Source organism: Pelophylax lessonae (genome assembly GCF_965119305.1).
Source record: "Pelophylax lessonae genome assembly, chromosome: 4".
NCBI classification, from domain to species: Eukaryota; Metazoa; Chordata; class Amphibia; order Anura; family Ranidae; genus Pelophylax; species Pelophylax lessonae.
The window spans coordinates 196,956,745-196,974,307 of NC_138771.1; the positions used below are offsets into that span (position 1 = coordinate 196,956,745).

Below are 17,563 nucleotides of genomic sequence, written 5' to 3' on the forward strand. Positions count from 1 at the left end.
GCTGTTCTAATGGAATGTATATATGTCTGATTCTAATTATTTGTTTTGCACATCGAATTTCTATCTTCACTTTGCACTATTGCACAACACACTTTAAAGATTGTTTACAGGATTGCACTTTATGTCAATATGATGATGAATTATGTTAATATGTTTATGAACTAAGTTTCCACTTTTACAGTTTTTTCGACACTTATAAACTTATAAGGTTCCATATATTTAATCAGCAATTTAAGGGTAGCGAAACACTCATTTTTTACTATTTTTATACCCTAGTCACTGAGGATGAGTGTCTAAATATTAGCAGCAACCCGGTTAAGTACTAATTAGATATTACAGACCATATCTTAATTTATCTTTTCACTCTTACATATATTGACAGCATGAGAGTCTTCCATACCTTTTATCATTTATTTAGCACTATACGCCCCAGCGCAGATTTTTATATAATTCGTATATGGAAATTGTAGTGATAGAAGGTGCAAATATTATTATTCTTTTGTACAAGCATAAAGGTAATTTAAATACACTGTGCACTGAGCACACGAGGAATGAGTTAGCATATCATGTGTAATATTAGTGCAGCTGATGGGATTTGGTTTTGGAAATAATGAAACTGCTAGGTAATGTTTTTCAGTGAATTACAAGAAAAAATCCAGGGTGAAAATCTCAAAATGCAAAAAAACATTTTGCTTATATCTACATATATTAGCTCCCAGTAGATAAATAATTTGTATTCACATAATCAAGTGCTACTTGCCCACATGTCCTCTTTAAATGGTCTAATACTGTGGTATGTCGTCTGTCTACTATTTCATTCTGTTCATGGAAGGCATCGTCTGAATAAATGGGTCTTGCCACCAAATATTTATTCTCCAATGGTATCTTCACTTTTTCAGCTGGAGGTTCTTCTGTAGGGTTGGCATTTCCTTTTTTGAATCGATTCAATGGATTGTTCCTATCAAACCAGCTCCGGATGTTGTTCATTTTTGTAGCTCTATGATGAAACAAGAAAAGACAATGTAAATACATGTATAGTATTGAATTACCAAGCAGTATCTTATAAAAAAAAAAGCTCACACTTATTTAAACATTATTACTTACTCTATTAAGAATATTTCAAATGTCTAATTTTACTTATATGATTATCACCAAGGCAAGCATATACATACATATATACTAACCTTGGCACAGAAAGCTTTGTATTTTATTGAGTAAACCTCAGGATTTCACTTTTAATTAGGAAAATAACAGACTGGCCTATGAATATGTCACTAATAATTTTTTAAGAGCTCAGACAATAAACATCCAATGCTACACTCACAGGTTATATGCTGCACCATTTAACATCTGGAGTAAAACAAGCCACAGGGTGAAGATATAATTACAAAATAATGATGGTAAATAAGACAGACTATATGGTAAAACTTCTAAGTAGAATATTAAAAGGAACTACCATATGGGTAAAAAGAGGATAGGACATTGCATACAGACTATATTGATGTAGACATGGTAGGCACAATAGATAAGAGACCAAAGTCTTATGTAGAAAAAAAAGTAGGTGACCATCAATGTGGAATCAAGTAGGAAAAGATGGACCATCCACAGTATTTTTACGTTATTTCAAATACTGATAAATTGAATTATCATGATGAGAATATTCATAAGATTTCTGCAGGTTTAATACCATATCGTGTCTGTGAATGTTCTTATGTATCCAGGTCGAGGTATAACTAGTAGTGGTCAGCCACGTTCAATTAAACTTGCTCTGTAATTTTGAGGGCGTTTTTGCAGCTTGTCCAAATCAGTTCTTCAGTTCCAACGATTGTCAAGACATAAAACTTCTGCTGTGCTGCACTTTATTCTGGAATGCTCTCTTTGCATGTATCAGACCATTTTATAATTATAAATACCACTTAAAAAAGAAACCTTTTTGCATTCTAGCTCATCTGTTATGTTCACATTCTCTTCTACTGTGCACCCCAAGCCAATGTTTAATTTTCTCCTATATATGTATTGGTGACTTCTCTTCACAATCTATCCTACTACTTACCCATGACAGCTGTTCTTTGATTACGCTATTTATTGAACCAGATCCAATGCTAATATCTGCTCTCCTGGCACTTCTACAGTGGCCATAAATTACATCTGAAGCTTCTGATTTGGGGCATCATGTACAATTATTGGGCATTTTTGAGACATAAACAAGCACCTTCGGCAGTTGAAGGCATTCATTATTGCACAGAATGATTTTCCAACATGTTGAGCTGTAGTCGTATCTATGTTAAATTATTTGAAGCATCCAAACACAGAAGAGTTTTGAGTGGCCCAACTCCATGGTTCTTCTATGCTGCTAGTAGCCTGCTTTCTTCAATATTTTAAGTTGGATGGCTGTAATTGCAGACTTTCCATTGCTGGTTACTGGTAAACATCATTATGGATTTAAAAAGTAAAAGTACATTTTAATTTTCTCAGAGTGATTTAGAACCTCGTGATCTTGCATCACATCTGTGGCAGGTTTACAGATAGGACTTAATATGTTTCATGTAGCATTTACACTTCTCTATTAAATTGTAAGTTCTGATAAGCGGGATCCTCATACCTCTGGTATTTATAGCACTGTATGATTACAAGCAAAATAGTATAATCTAAATTAAAGACCCTATTTAAAATAAACAAACCATGTTAATAGTAATAGAAACAATGAAAACGTAACAGAGGATGGTGGAGGAAAACTACAATATTAATTGCAATTCTTTACAGGAAATAATTAGAATTAAACAGAATTTTGGTTATCTCTTCTCTTAAATTATTTGAAATGTGTTTAACTAAAAAAAGATAACTCAGTAAGACAAAATGATTGGCATTAATATAATGTGTTCTAACTATGTAACAAACATATGGTTCAATAATGCTAGGTCATGTTCACATAACCAAGAATCAATGTAAAATAAAATATAATAGAATGTAATACAATGTAATACAAAGCAATATAAAGAAAAGCTTAACACAGTGCTATTTATTCTATTTAAACATGTACTTTGCATTTCCTTACACCTTTTTAAAAGACAATTCGAATTTCCATTTGCTTACCTTTATTGGTATTCCAGCAAGAATAGTCTCTATAACTGGTGCCCTTAGGAAGTAGATGGTTTTCATCAAAGAGTATTTCATATAATGTTGGAGGTGTTACCATATTTTGTCAGAGGTAATGATTACCTTTATCTTTTTAACATGCAAGAAGTCTGGCTACTGTTGAACTTTGAGTTGTAATCAAAAAAAGATTTATTATAAAATTATTTAATGTTTTTCAAGCTCTCATAATACTTTGTTCTTATGGGCATGTTAATTTAAACAAGCCTGCAACTATAGGCATGATTTTTTTTAAGGGTTTAGGATATAAACCTGGGTTTAAAGGTGGAGAATAAACATTGAGACTGGGTTCACACATTTGCAGCTGCATTTTGCAGTCCGATGTCTTGCGCATTTCTGTTTACCAGTTCAGGTGCGATTCAGGTGCAAATTTTTCCCTGAATTTGCACCTCAACCAGGCTCGAAAGAGCACAGGACCCTTTTCAAAACTGCACCGCAGCTGCCCCGGACATGTGTGAACCGGCTCCATTGAGAGTCGGTCACAGTCAATGGTTTGCAAATCGGATGCGGTAACAAACGCAGCTAATTTGCATATATGTAAACCGAGCCAGACACATTTGTTTGGTAGTATCATACATCATACTGTTCCCTAATTTCCATCTATTATGACAATTTTTTTTTTTTTTTAAATATATACATTTGTCTTTGTGTTACCATGCGCATGATGGCAGAAGAAAGGCCAAGTGGTCCATCAAGTCTGCCTCATTTTTATTTATTTATATGATTTTTGTTTAACTTTGTTTTCTAAGTATAGATTGATGTTTGTCTCAAGCATGTCTGAATCCTCTTACTGTTGACATACTCGCTACCTCTGCTGGAAGTCTATGCCAGATATCAACTAATCTTTTGGTATAATTATATTTTCTAAGATTAGTTTAGAACTTTAAGGTCAGGTCCCTATCAGGCTGTATGTCATCCAGGAATGATTTGGACACACACACACACACACACACAGCATGGACAAATTAAACTCAACATGAAAATGTAGTTTACAGTTGTAAAACCTAGTATACCCAGTGAAGTGACTAGCCTCAGGTGATACACAAAGATAAAATATATTCTCCTGCATACGTTGTATCTGTTTATCTGCAGCCCTCTGTTTTCTTCAGTCTTGTAATACACACAGGTAAAAGCAGGAAGCAGGGGATGGGGATCTGATGTCACACATACACTGCACTGCTAGAGCACAGAGTTTAGTATATTGTGACCCTGGATTGGAGAGAAGAGACACATCCTCCTCTACACAGCACATAAGAAACATGCACAGCTGAGGCTGTGTGCTGCGGCTCCTTCCTCCATCTCCCTCCTCCAGGTGTCAGGAAAATCCGTCAGCAGCGACTCATGCTGATAGTAGAGGAAGGAGAAAGTTGAGAAAAGACATCTACACAGTATAGAATGGCATAATACTGTATGTTCATTTTTCATGCTATAAAGGTTGAGTCACATCAGATTGATTGCCTTAAGGGAAATTCCACTTTGCAGCAAAATTGGGATAATACCAACTTTATACTTGTGACATGTTCCCATTCACATAGCATAAATAAAAAACAAAATAAAAAAAAATGCAGCTTACCTTTTTATAGATGCTTTTTTCTCCAACCTTTAGTAAGAAAAAAACATCTACTTAGTTTTATTTGTTATGAGGGGGACTGGAAAACTGAAAGAAAAACATTCTAGCTCCTGGCTATGTACTTCAAACACCATTACAGTTTTTCTTAATTTTCTGTTAAGCCGCTGTATAATGCTGTATTGCTGATACCTGGAATTAGATCCTCAACCCTAAGTTTTATCTGTGATATAAGTATGATAATTACACAGTAACAACAATACTGAATGGGTCCCATTTTTACTTGTGTGAAATGTAATGAAGAGTTAAATCTGACTTATTGACTTAGACATGCAAAGTACCAGAACAATTAGCATACAAAGCTGTTTGTATTGACACCAGTATATTCCATCAACCCTTGGAAATTCAAAATTTTTGGGATTTTGGAGTAAAAGTGCCTCCTTCTGCACAGCATATGCACAGCTGTATTATATAGTTGGGATTTATGCTCTACATTGGATTTCCCAGCCTATGTCCTTTTTAGTTAGAGAAGTCAGACATCGCTATGTTTAAGAATCTATTGAATTAAATGTAAAAAGTGTGGTTAAAAAGAATGCTAATGTAATTGCAACTCCATGATCAGTAGTAAGTACATAAAAATATGATTTTTTGTATACATTTATAGTATAATCCAGAAATTCCTTTATTAGATATACATTCTGGATGATGTGATGTTGGAAGATCACATATGGTTTGACAATGACCGTGGTCATTAGACCATGGAAAAATTGTTGGAGGAAAATATTGTTGTATGCCCAATTGGTCATGAAATATATTTACCTTAAAATATTTAATAAGTTGTCAGTATTTAATTATATGTTTACTTATTTTAAAATGGTATTAAATACAACAACAAAATTACCAATGGTAGCTACATTAGGTTTCTTTTTCCGTTTTTTTTTTCTTTTATTTTCGCCCTGAGATTCAGTCAGTAATACTACACTGGTGTGACATACACTCTGACTTTGAGATCACATGTTGCATGATGTGAATAAATCAATGGTTCCCTAGGATAGCCGCCTCAACTGGTCCGACGCAAGTCAGTCCCACTTTGAAAAAGGTTTCGGCAATACTTTTCAGCCCATTCAATACCATTGAAGTCGGATCATCATCTTAACTCATCCGACTTGTGGCATGCGACTTGTGCTCTGAGGATCTTGAAGGGAAACCCCACACCAAAATAAAAAAATGGCGTGGGAACCCCTCCTTCCCCCCCCCCCCCCCAAGACCATACCAGGCCCTTTGAGTCTGGTAAGAATCTTGAAAGGGGAATCCCACACTAAATTAAAAAAAAAAAACAAAACAGCTCAAAGGGCAAGTATATTGTAAGGGGGGGGGGGGGACCCCATGCCGTGTTTGGAGGAAGAAAAATGCTGACTATGACCCAAAGAACACTATCCCTACAGTCAAGCACGAAGGTGGGAAGGTGGAAACATGATACTTTAGGGCTGTTTCTCTGCTAAAGGCTGGCTTTGCTGCATTGAGGGACAAATAGACAGGTCAATGTATTGTAAAATCTTGGATGAGAACCTTCTTCCCTCAGTCAGAACACTGAAGATGGATCATGCATGAGTCTTCCAGCATGAAAATGTCCCAAAACATACCACCAAGGCAACAAAGCATTGGCTCAAGAAGAAGCACATTAAGGTCATAGCCTAGCCAGTCTCCAGACCTTAATCATCTAGAAAATTTATGGAGGGAGTTGAAACCTTCGAGTTGTCAAAAGACAGCTAAGAAACCTTAAGGATTTAGAAAAGATCTATAAAGAAGAGTGGACCAAAATCCCTCCTGAGATGTGTGAAAACCTGGTCACTAACTACAAGAAACGTTTTATCTCTGAGCTTGCCAACAAGGGTTTCTCCACAAAGTCATGTTTTGCTTGGGGATCAAATACTTATTTTAGTCACTGAGCTGCAACTTCATTTATAGAATTTGTTTTATGTGTTTTTTTTTTTCTGGATTATTGGTTGATATTCTGTCTCTATCATTTAAATACATCTATGATAAAATCTTAGACCCATCATTTCTTAGTAAGAGGGCAAACTTACAAAATCTGCAGGGGATCAAATAAGTATTTTCCCCACAGTAGAAACCCTTTTTCCCTTTTAGAATACATAGTAAATTAATTAAAGCTGGCCATTGAAAGTACCCCTGTCAGTGTTAAATGGTTTGTTTAAATCCTCCAAATGCCATGTAATCTTGGTCTGTTGAAAAGTAACATACTTATTTGTAGGATCAATAGATGGGGAGGTGTGGAGAGGGCAAATTAACTGAACTGCTTTTTTAACAGTTTTGATTTGGTGGCTCTTGCCTTGACTCCCCCAGTATTAACATAAAGCTGTAGACACGCAGTGTTTAGGCTAATACCCCCCACTTCTCATACTAGATATCCTTCCTCCTTTATTGTCCGTTCTGCTTCCCCCTTTTTGGATACCCTCAGGACAACAAGTAATTCTCCTGTGCTCAGGTGCTGTGTTTCAGGGAAAAGACTTTGTTGATAGCGTCTAGGTTCTTGCTGTCCTCTCAGGACCATGGGTATCCACATATATTAGAAAACAACAAAAACAAGAGAAGGGCGCACTGACCTAGTGCAATACCATAAAAACATTTATTAAAGGGTAAAAAGAGTATCCATACATCATACTCACAAACGCATGTTGCAATTACCCATATAAAATCCTAATACAGTCAGGTGACCTCCAGGACATAGATTCTTCCAGTGCTGCAAAAGGGCTGGATGGCGTCCGTACTGGTAAGGCTGACGTGCTTCAAGGGAGAACCCTCTTCATCAGAGCCAAAAGTACAAATGACCTACTACACATATATATAGAGTGCAGCAAACCGGACCTCCTTCACTGGTCAGTCCTGACCCTCAAATATCCTTAGTGTGTATGTATTTCAGGGACCCAATAGCAAACCACAATCATCAGACCCTATCAGTACTAGGGTGTATTGTGCAATAAGTACTCATCAGTGTACCCACAATATCTTTATTGCGCCTAAAATTCCGCCAAGAGGGTGGGCTAAAAGGAGGGGGTCCTACTGCTGTCCCCAATGTACAAAATTCACGGCAGAGGAATCCTTCAGCCGCTATCCCAAATGTACTTGGAACGCACCCTATGCTCGGACACCCGGAAATTCCGACAATCGTGTGTTCCACCGGCCAGCGTGTCACTTCCGGCATTTACCGGCGTCATGTCCGGCTTTGTCAGGAGCCTGTAAGTGACGAGTGATCCAAGCGGCTGGAAGCTAGAGCTCGCCCACTTGACTTGTTAATCCTTTGTCGCGGCTCTCTCAGCAAAGGGGGAGTGCTCACTATACGGGGACCATATTAACGCAGAATAAGAAACAATAAGTTGAGTAAATTAAACAACATAAGATTAAATTAAAATAACAGAAGTTAAGATGGGTAGAGAAAGGCTGCAAAAATGCTTTGAAATCGTAATTTGTAGGGGCCATAGGACTACCAGCACCTCTTAGAGCTACTCCTACTTTAATGTATAAAATGTTTTCACATTTTTATGTGGGGGGGGAGGGGCAATAGTGGAATAATGGTAAAAATATATATTAAATATATATATTTACTACATATTGTAAGGTAACAGATACTGGGCAAATCTTACTAAAGGGGTAAGAAGGTCGACGCGTCCCTCTAAATAGAAGGTCAGGGCAGAAGAAAGTTACATCATAGAATGAAGCTCAATTTCTTCATTCAGCCCTTTAGGGATAAGGGAACCTAGGGTTAAGATCCAGAACGCCCCTCTGATGCAAAATTTCTGGTGTCTTCTGTTGTTATCTAGGTCATTGCCGATGGCTTCAATTCAAAAGACCTTTAGGCCTTCTGCACTGCTGTTATGCACAGCCGCAAAGTGCCAGGGAACTGAATAGTTATCTTTCATAGTTGTAATATTGCTCCTGTGTTTGCCTATTCTGACCCTTAATGGACGTGATGTGCAGCCCACATATAGCAGCTCGCAAGGGCACAGTAGACTGTATATCACGAATTAAGTGCCACCATTGATAAATTGCTGAATTGTGTGCTTCTTTTTTGCGGGGGCACATAGCAGCACAGGTGCAACAGTTACTAAGCCCACACCTGTAGCTGCCTTTTATGATGAAAAATGTTAGTCCGCAGGCTACATAAAGGACTCTTCCTAACTTTTTCGATCCTACTTGGTGCTACCATATACCTGAGATCCTTTGGTTTCCTAAAGATCAAGTTAGGATGGGAGGGCAAATCATTTTTCAGGAAGGTGTCTTGTCTTAGTATATTCCAATTTTTATTCATGATCTTATTAATCAGGGGAGCTTTGTTGTTAAATCTAGTACAAAATCTTGCATGTATTTTCCCATTGTCAACCTGAATTTGTTTGCTTGGTGTTTTAGGGACATGTTCTCCATATGAGGACCAATACTTATAGTATGCTTGCTCCAAATGGCTTTCCTCATATCCTTTCCCTCTAAACTTATTTCTTAGGATTATACTTTGTTCTTCATAATCCTCTCTCCAGGAATAGGTACGTCTTAATCTTCAAAATTGGTTGAAAGGGACATTTGTAATCCATCTATGGTGATGATAACTGTGTGCATGGAGAAAGGAATTCCCCGCACTCGGCTTAAAGTGGGTCCTAGAATAGATGCGACCATCCTCTCCTACCCACAGTTCTAGATCCAAGAACACAAGGCACGTGCCATCAATCACATGTGTGAAAGTGATTCCATAGGGGTTCATAGAACAAAAAACCTTCCAGCTCTTCATCAGACCAATTCCAGATGATTAGTACATCATCTATGTATTGTGCATATAGGACCAGGTGTAATGTTCCGGTACCTTTGGTACCCTAAATTACACTTTCCACAAGTGTATGCGCCCTACCATTTACTTTTGGAAAGGTGCGCATACACCTTTAAGACTGGAGCTGTCATCACTCAGCGCCGGACTAGATGGCTATTTAAGGCGTCGGTTCTCACTCACATGTGTTCGTTCAAACACCCTTATCTGGATGCTAACCTTGCTTGAAGCTTCCATGCTTGCAAGCTTACTTCGCTGACGGAACCTCGCTGCGCTGATCCCTGTATCCCGCTACTGGATCATCCGCCTCTCCTGAACCACCCTTCGGCTGTATCGCTAATAGTGCTAAGTACCCCGCAGGGGAATTCTCTATAAACTTATACTAAGCTTACACTATCTAGCTCTGCATAGTAGAGACTGTTTATCACATCTGCATAAACTAGATTGCTAGCTCTTGAGACTACTGCTACTTTTTTGCACTGGGTTGATCTCTTTTGTATGTCCACCTGCTATTCTATCATCTGCTATCATACAACATTGCTAAACCTTCCTGCATCCATCTGCTACTGTCTCACCTTCAAGTGTCTATCACCTACCACCTCCACTCAACCTATCCCTCAACCTTCATCATTGTGTTACCACATGCATAAAGTCACTCTAAGAACCAGCTTGCTAATTGTGTGTATTTACTGGCTGAAATAAGACCTTCCACACATGATGAGTCATTGAGGTTGGGAATGGTATCTAAGCATATCTCTTACATGACTGCTGACGTGGAACTATTTCTGCAGCTGAAAATCCACACCATATAAAAACGCAGGAGCGTTACAGATTGAACGAACCAAAAAATGGATTCAGCAGAAATAGTTCCAGAAATAACCACTCAGGTGACACAATTAAAACAGCAAGTATCTGCGTTAATACACGCACTTGCTGAATTAAAAGAAGACAATCAGGCTCTGTCGCAGCAGGTAATTAGACTGACACAACTTACCTCTGCTCAGTCCCCTGAACCCAAGATAAATCCCCCTTTGGTATTTACAGGCGATCGCAAAAAATTTCGCGAATTTAAAAACGCATGCGAGTTACTTTTTTTGCTAAAACCTCGTACCTACCTTACTGATCACATTAAGGTTTGTACTATTATTTCTTACCTATCAAGCGATCCTCGAGCCTGGGCAGATTCTCTTTTTGAGAAAAACGACCAGCTTCTCAACTCCTATGCCTTGTTCCTGGCAGAGCTCACTAGCCTATATGATGACCCCAATAGGCAGAGTACTGCTGATCTTCAGTTAAGATCCTTGAAACAAGGAAGGAGGCCTGTGGAAGACTTTGTCGCAGAGTTCAAGAGATGGACCCTTGATTCAGAATGGAATGATGCATCTCTGAAAACCCAATTTAGGCTTGGCCTATCAGAAGCCGTTAAGGACGAGCTCGCCCGAGCGGATCTGCCAAAAACCCTGGATGCATTAATACAACTCAGTATTACCATAGATATAAGACTACGAGAAAGAAAGGCTGAAAAGATGGGAATGCCATTATCCGTTTCCTCTCGGAGTCTGGCCGTTCCTATGGAGGTAGGAACCATACGCCCACCGCTATCAACTATGGAAAAAGCCAAAAGACGAAATGAAAATCTCTGCTTGTACTGTGCATCCCCGGATCACAAGATAAACGTCTGTCCCCTAGTCAACAAAAAGAAGGGTGAGTGTTCACATGTCTCTCTAGGAGGATTGACAACTTCATTCACTAACCCCTACATTTCTGTTGTTTTGACATTACAGTGGGACCAGAACAGGATTACTACTAAGGCCATGATTGACACAGGATCTTGTGGAAATTATATGGATATATGTTTTGCTGCTTTAAATAAAATTCCTATTATTTCTAAACTCAAACCTGTCTCAGTAAGTCTTATTACCGGTGTTCCGTTATCCTCTGGTCCGATCACCGATCAGACACAAGCACTTCTAGTCACTATTAACGAGTCTCATAGGGAGACTTCTACCTTCGATTTAATACCATCACCCCACTTTCCCATTGTGTTGGGACTTCCCTGGTTGCACACACACCAACCAACCATAGATTGGAAGAAACGGTCCTTGACCTTCCCTTCTTGTTATTGCGAGGAAACGTGTAACCTCCCGTTTTCCGGGAAGATTCTGTCTGTGGTGACAGATGAGATTGCACCACTATGTTATCAGGATCTTTCTGAGGTTTTTCTTGAGAAAAATGCTCAAGCATTACCTCCTCATCGAGACTATGATTGTAGCATTGATCTACTCCCAAATAGCAAATTGCCGTTCGGTCATGTTTATCCTCTTTCACAGGATGAACTTGCCCATCTCAAAACCTATTTGGATGAGAACTTGGAAAAAGGTTTTATTAGACCTTCCACTTCTTCCACAGCAGCAGGACTCTTTTTTGTTCGCAATAAAGATTCAAGTCTCAGACCTATCATCGACTACAGGAAATTGAATGCTATCACAATAAAAGATCGCTATCCTCTACCGCTTATCCCTGAGCTCATTGAGCAGGTGCGTGGAGCTACCTATTTTTCAAAATTAGACCTGAAAGGAGCATACAATCTCATTCGAATCCGCGATGGACACGAGTGGAAGACTGCGTTCAGAACTAGATACGGATTGTTCGAATATCTTGTGATGCCATTCGGCCTATGCAATGCCCCTGCAGTTTTCCAACGATTTATAAACGATATTTTTAAAGACTTACTAGATGTCTGTGTTGTGGTATATCTGGACGATATACTTATATATTCACGGACCCTGTCTGAACACATAAGACATGTAAGACTTGTATTATCGATATTGCTTGCACATAATCTTTATGTGAAGCTGAAGAAATGCTTTTTCCATAAAGATGAGGTACTCTTTCTAGGCTACATCATATCCAAAACAGGAATCGAGATGGATATGAGTAAAATATCCTGCATTCAGGATTGGCCTACACCAACTACACGCAAGGCGCTACAGCGATTCCTGGGATTTTCAAATTTCTACAGGAAGTTCATAAAAAACTTTTCTGCTATTGTGAGACCCCTCACACAGCTCACTAGCATAAAAATACGATTTAAATGGTCAGAAGAAGCAAATAAGGCTTTCCACTTGTTAAAGACAAGGTTTACTTCCGCTCCCATATTACGCCATCCAGACCCATCCCTCCAATACATTCTGGAGGTAGATGCGTCAAACCTGGCAGTAGGAGCAATACTCTCCCAACGACCTACCCCCACTTCACCACTTCATCCAGTCGCCTTTTTTTCTAAATCCCTGAGCAGTCCCGAGATGAATTACCCCGTGGGTGAGAAGGAACTGCTTGCTATAAAATTGGCTCTGGAGAATTGGCGACATTTACTCGAAGGCACCCAATTACCAATAATTATATACACGGACCATAAAAACCTCCAATATCTTCAGACTAGCAAAACTCTCTCGCATCGACAGGTACGATGGTCACTATTCTTTCTAAGGTTTAACTTCCTAGTGACCTACACACCTGCAGATAAGAACAAAAAGGTGGATGCACTATCACGACTAACTGAAGAAAACTACTTTGAAATTCCTTCCGTTCCTATAATACCTCACAAACGCATTATTGGAGTTGTCCGTTCCTTGAAGGAAGAGGTTCTGCATGGTATAAGGTTGGATTCACCCCCACCACAATTAACTACCGATGCAGAAGGCTTCCTCTACTACAACGACAAACTTTACATACCACCTACCCTACGCACCAAGATCTTGGAATTATCGCATGATGTGCCTATGGCAGGACATATGGGTATGACAAAGACTTTCAATTTGATTTCTCGGCAATTCTGGTGGCCTGACATGAAAACATCTATACAAAAATTCGTCTCTTCATGCAATGTCTGTGCCAGGTCCAAAATTGACACTACCAGACCATCCGGTCTACTATGCAGTCTACCAATACCCCAAACTCCATGGGAGGTTCTGTCATTGGACTTCATCGTAGAATTGCCTCCTTCCAAAGGATTTAATACCATCTTGGTGTCAGTGGACCATCTGACAAAGATGGCACATTTCATTGCTATTCGCAGACTACCTTCGTCCAAACAAACGGCAGAACTCCTGATGAAACATGTCTTCAGATTACATGGTATCCCAAAAACTCTTCTGTCTGACCGTGGATCCCAATTTATTTCTAAATTCTGGCAAGAACTATGTCACATACTACGGATTGAGCGGAAGCTCACTTCTCCTTACCATCCGCAGACCAACGGACAGACTGAAAGAGTCAACCAATGCATCGAGCAGTATTTACGTTGTTACACTTCTTACCAACAGGATGATTGGTTGGATCTTCTCCCCCTGGCAGAATTTGCCTACAACAACGCAACTCACAGTACAACCAAGCAGAGTCCGTTCTACTTGAACTATGGGTTCCATCCCTCTATTCTCCCTCCACGCATCCTTCCTTCAAATAACCCAGTAGCCTCAGACTATCTTTCCCAAATAAAGGATTCTCTGGGTTTACTAAATACTACCATTGCACACGCTCACAGTCAACAAAAGAAGTACTATGATCTTCGTAGAAGACCTTCTCCACAGTATACTATCGGGGACCTCGTTTGGCTCTCAACAAAAAACTTGAGACTGAAGATCCCTAGCAAAAAGCTTGGACCTCTGTTCTTGGGACCTTTCCCAATCAAGAAACTTATTGGAAAAGCTGCAGTGCAGCTTACATTGCCAATGGACCTAAAAATCCATCCCATTTTCCATGTGTCGCTACTAAAACCCCATGTTCCGGACCAAGGAATAAGGCCAAATATTCCACCTCCCCCTCCTGTACAAGTTGAAGGTGGAGAAGAATACGAGATGAAAGAAATTCTGGATTCTCGTATCTACAGAAGAAGACTTCAGTACTTGGTTAGATGGAAGAACTATGGGCCCCAAGACGACACCTGGCTAAACACCTCTGAAATACATGCCCCTAGATTAATCCGCAATTTTCATGCGAGATACCCAGATAAACCAGCTCCAGAGGCCTTCAGGAGCAGGCCTTAAGGGGGGGGTATTGTAATGTTCCGGTACCTTTGGTACCCTAAATTACACTTTCCACAAGTGTATGCGCCCTACCATTTACTTTTGGAAAGGTGCGCATACACCTTTAAGACTGGAGCTGTCATCACTCAGCGCCGGACTAGATGGCTATTTAAGGAGTCGGTTCTCACTCACATGTGTTCGTTCAAACACCCTTATCTGGATGCTAACCTTGCTTGAAGCTTCCATGCTTGCAAGCTTACTTCGCTGACGGAACCTCGCTGCGCTGATCCCTGTATCCCGCTACTGGATCATCCGCCTCTCCTGAACCACCCTTCGGCTGTATCGCTAATAGTGCTAAGTACCCCGCAGGGGAATTCTCTATAAACTTATACTAAGCTTACACTATCTAGCTCTGCATAGTAGAGACTGTTTATCACATCTGCATAAACTAGATTGCTAGCTCTTGAGACTACTGCTACTTTTCTGCACTGGGTTGATCTCTTTTGTATGTCCACCTGCTATTCTATCATCTGCTATCATACAACATTGCTAAACCTTCCTGCATCCATCTGCTACTGTCTCACCTTCAAGTGTCTATCACCTACCACCTCCACTCAACCTATCCCTCAACCTTCATCATTGTGTTACCACATGCATAAAGTCACTCTAAGAACCAGCTTGCTAATTGTGTGTATTTACTGGCTGAAATAAGACCTTCCACACATGATGAGTCATTGAGGTTGGGAATGGTATCTCAGCATATCTCTTACATGACTGCTGACGTGGAACTATTTCTGCAGCTGAAAATCCACACCATATAAAAACGCAGGAGCGTTACACCAGGTTAGCTCCGAATGGGTTATTGGTCCAGATATATTTAGATTCCCAAAAACCCATGAAAAGATTGGCATAGCTCTGAGCGAACCTGGCCCCCATACCAGTACCTTTCCCCTTCCTATAAAAGTTTCCCAAAAAAGAGAATTAGTTATGGGTAAGCATAAACTCAATGCTCTAATATATGAAACAAGCTTGCTCATGATGGAAATTTTGACCCGCCACTAAATAGTGTAGTATTGCCTGAAGTCCGAACTGATGCTGTATTGAGGTGTACAGAGAGGCCACATCGAGTGAAAGCCATCTATAACCCTCTTGCCATGTGTAGGACGAGAGTATGTCCAAGGCATGCTCTGAGTCTTTTATAAAAGATGGTAAGGTGGTGACTATACCCTGTAAGAAGTAGTCAACATAACAGCCCAAATCACTTGTTAAACTATCAATCTCAGCAATAATTGGTCTACCCGGGGGGATTTATGGGGTCTTCAGGGATTTTCAGAATATGGTAAGAGTGGGGTACCATAGGTATCTCTCTCCTGTATAGCCACCTTTTATCAGCTTTCCTGATGATCACTTGCTTTCTGTTTATCAAACCAGACAAAGGACTTCTGATATCCTTTCCTTTTTTTACCATACTGCTTATATTCCTTAGCACTAGGGATGATCGAACGGTTCGGGTCGACCATCGGTTCGGCCCGAACATTGGGTGTTCGAGGTTCGGCCGAATTTAGAACTTTTTGCCCAAAAAGTTCGGAATTCGGCAACCAGAACCGACCAAAATGCAATGGTTCAGGAAATGGGCTTTAAAAGCCCGTGATTGCACCAGAACCATTAGCAAAAGCCAATTGAGGGTGCAGAAGAATGCTAGGAATGTGATTGGAGTGACTAGGGGGTATCTAGTGTAGTTAGAGTGCTCTTTTACACTTTAGTTAGCTTAAAAAATTTAGTTTCTGTAGGGAAAGTGTGAAGTGTCAGGGTGACCGTAATGTAGTGTAGGGTTAACTGACTGCTATGGAAGGGTGACCGAACCCTTCCATATCAGGGTGACCATAATGTAGTTTAGGGTGAACTGACAGTGACTGCTATGGCAGGGTGACCAAACCCTTCCATAGCAGGGTGACCGCTATAGAGAAAAGATAGTTTCTCTTGTGTCACTTTCGCTGCAGGGATTTGGCTTCGCCGCCGCCAGCATTTTTGGCTGCAGGCGTTGCTAGTGATTTTTTGAGCACATGTTTGGAGTCAGACATGACATCTGAACATGTGTATAGGGGGTATATATACACACCCATGTCTGTATATATATACCTAGACATATATATGTGTGAAAGGAGCAGAAAAAACTACTTGCGCTAATGAAATAATTAACACCAATATAGTTACGCTCCTATCACACCTATATATGTCTAGGTGTGTATATACATATAAGTATGTGTGTATATACACCACTATACACAAGTTCAGATGTTTTGCCTGCCTCCAAAGAACCCAAAAAAATTCCCAAAAAAACGCTAGCGTCAAAAAAAAACGCCCAGGTGTCTTGTTGCAGGCATTTTTTTGGGTTCTTTGGAGGCAGGCAAAACATCTGAACTTGTGTATACGGGTATATATACACACATACTTATATGTATATACACACCTAGACATATATAGGTGTAATAGTAGCAGAAATATATGCTTGCGCTAATGAAATCATTTACACTAATTTGGTTATGCTCCTATAACACCTATATATGTCTAAATGTAAAATACATATACAGTGGGTACGGAAAGTATTCAGGCCCCCTTAAATTTTTCACTCTTTGTTATATTGCAGCCATTTGCTAAAATCATTTAAGTTCATTCTTCTTCCTCATGAATGTACACATAGCACCCCATACTGACAGAAAAACACAGAATTGTTGACATTGTTGCAGATTTATTAAAAAAGAAAAACTGAAATATCACATGGTCCTAAGTATTCAGACCCTTTGCTGTGACACTCATATATTTAACTCAGGTGCTTTCCATTTCTTCTGATCATCCTTGAGATGGTTCTACACCTTCATTTGAGTCCAGCTGTGTTTGATTATACTGATTGGACTTGATTAGGAAAGCCACACACCTGTCTATATAAGACCTTCCAGATCACAATGCATGTCAGAGCAAATGAGAATC

The 17,563-nt window shown here is 39.6% G+C and overlaps 2 protein-coding genes across 2 annotated transcripts in view; both read right to left on the reverse strand.

The window, feature by feature from the left end:
- Positions 1-3,196, reverse strand: part of LOC309552584 (chloride anion exchanger-like) — a gene marked incomplete at both ends in the record, with an annotated part of 131,519 nt that extends 128,323 nt beyond the window's left edge. Inside the window, 3 exons of the mRNA XM_082253531.1 lie at positions 761-997; positions 1,325-1,430; positions 3,094-3,196. Of these exons, the coding sequence (XP_082109657.1) occupies positions 761-997; positions 1,325-1,430; positions 3,094-3,196 (446 nt within the window). The remainder of the gene's footprint in view (positions 1-760; positions 998-1,324; positions 1,431-3,093) is intronic.
- Positions 3,197-4,868: 1,672 nt separating this feature from the next.
- The window catches only part of LOC309552585 (chloride anion exchanger-like), a gene marked incomplete at both ends in the record, with an annotated part of 125,337 nt that continues 112,642 nt past the window's right edge, over positions 4,869-17,563 (reverse strand). The window contains one exon of the mRNA XM_082253532.1: positions 4,869-4,943. Coding sequence (XP_082109658.1) covers positions 4,869-4,943 — 75 coding nt within the window. The remainder of the gene's footprint in view (positions 4,944-17,563) is intronic.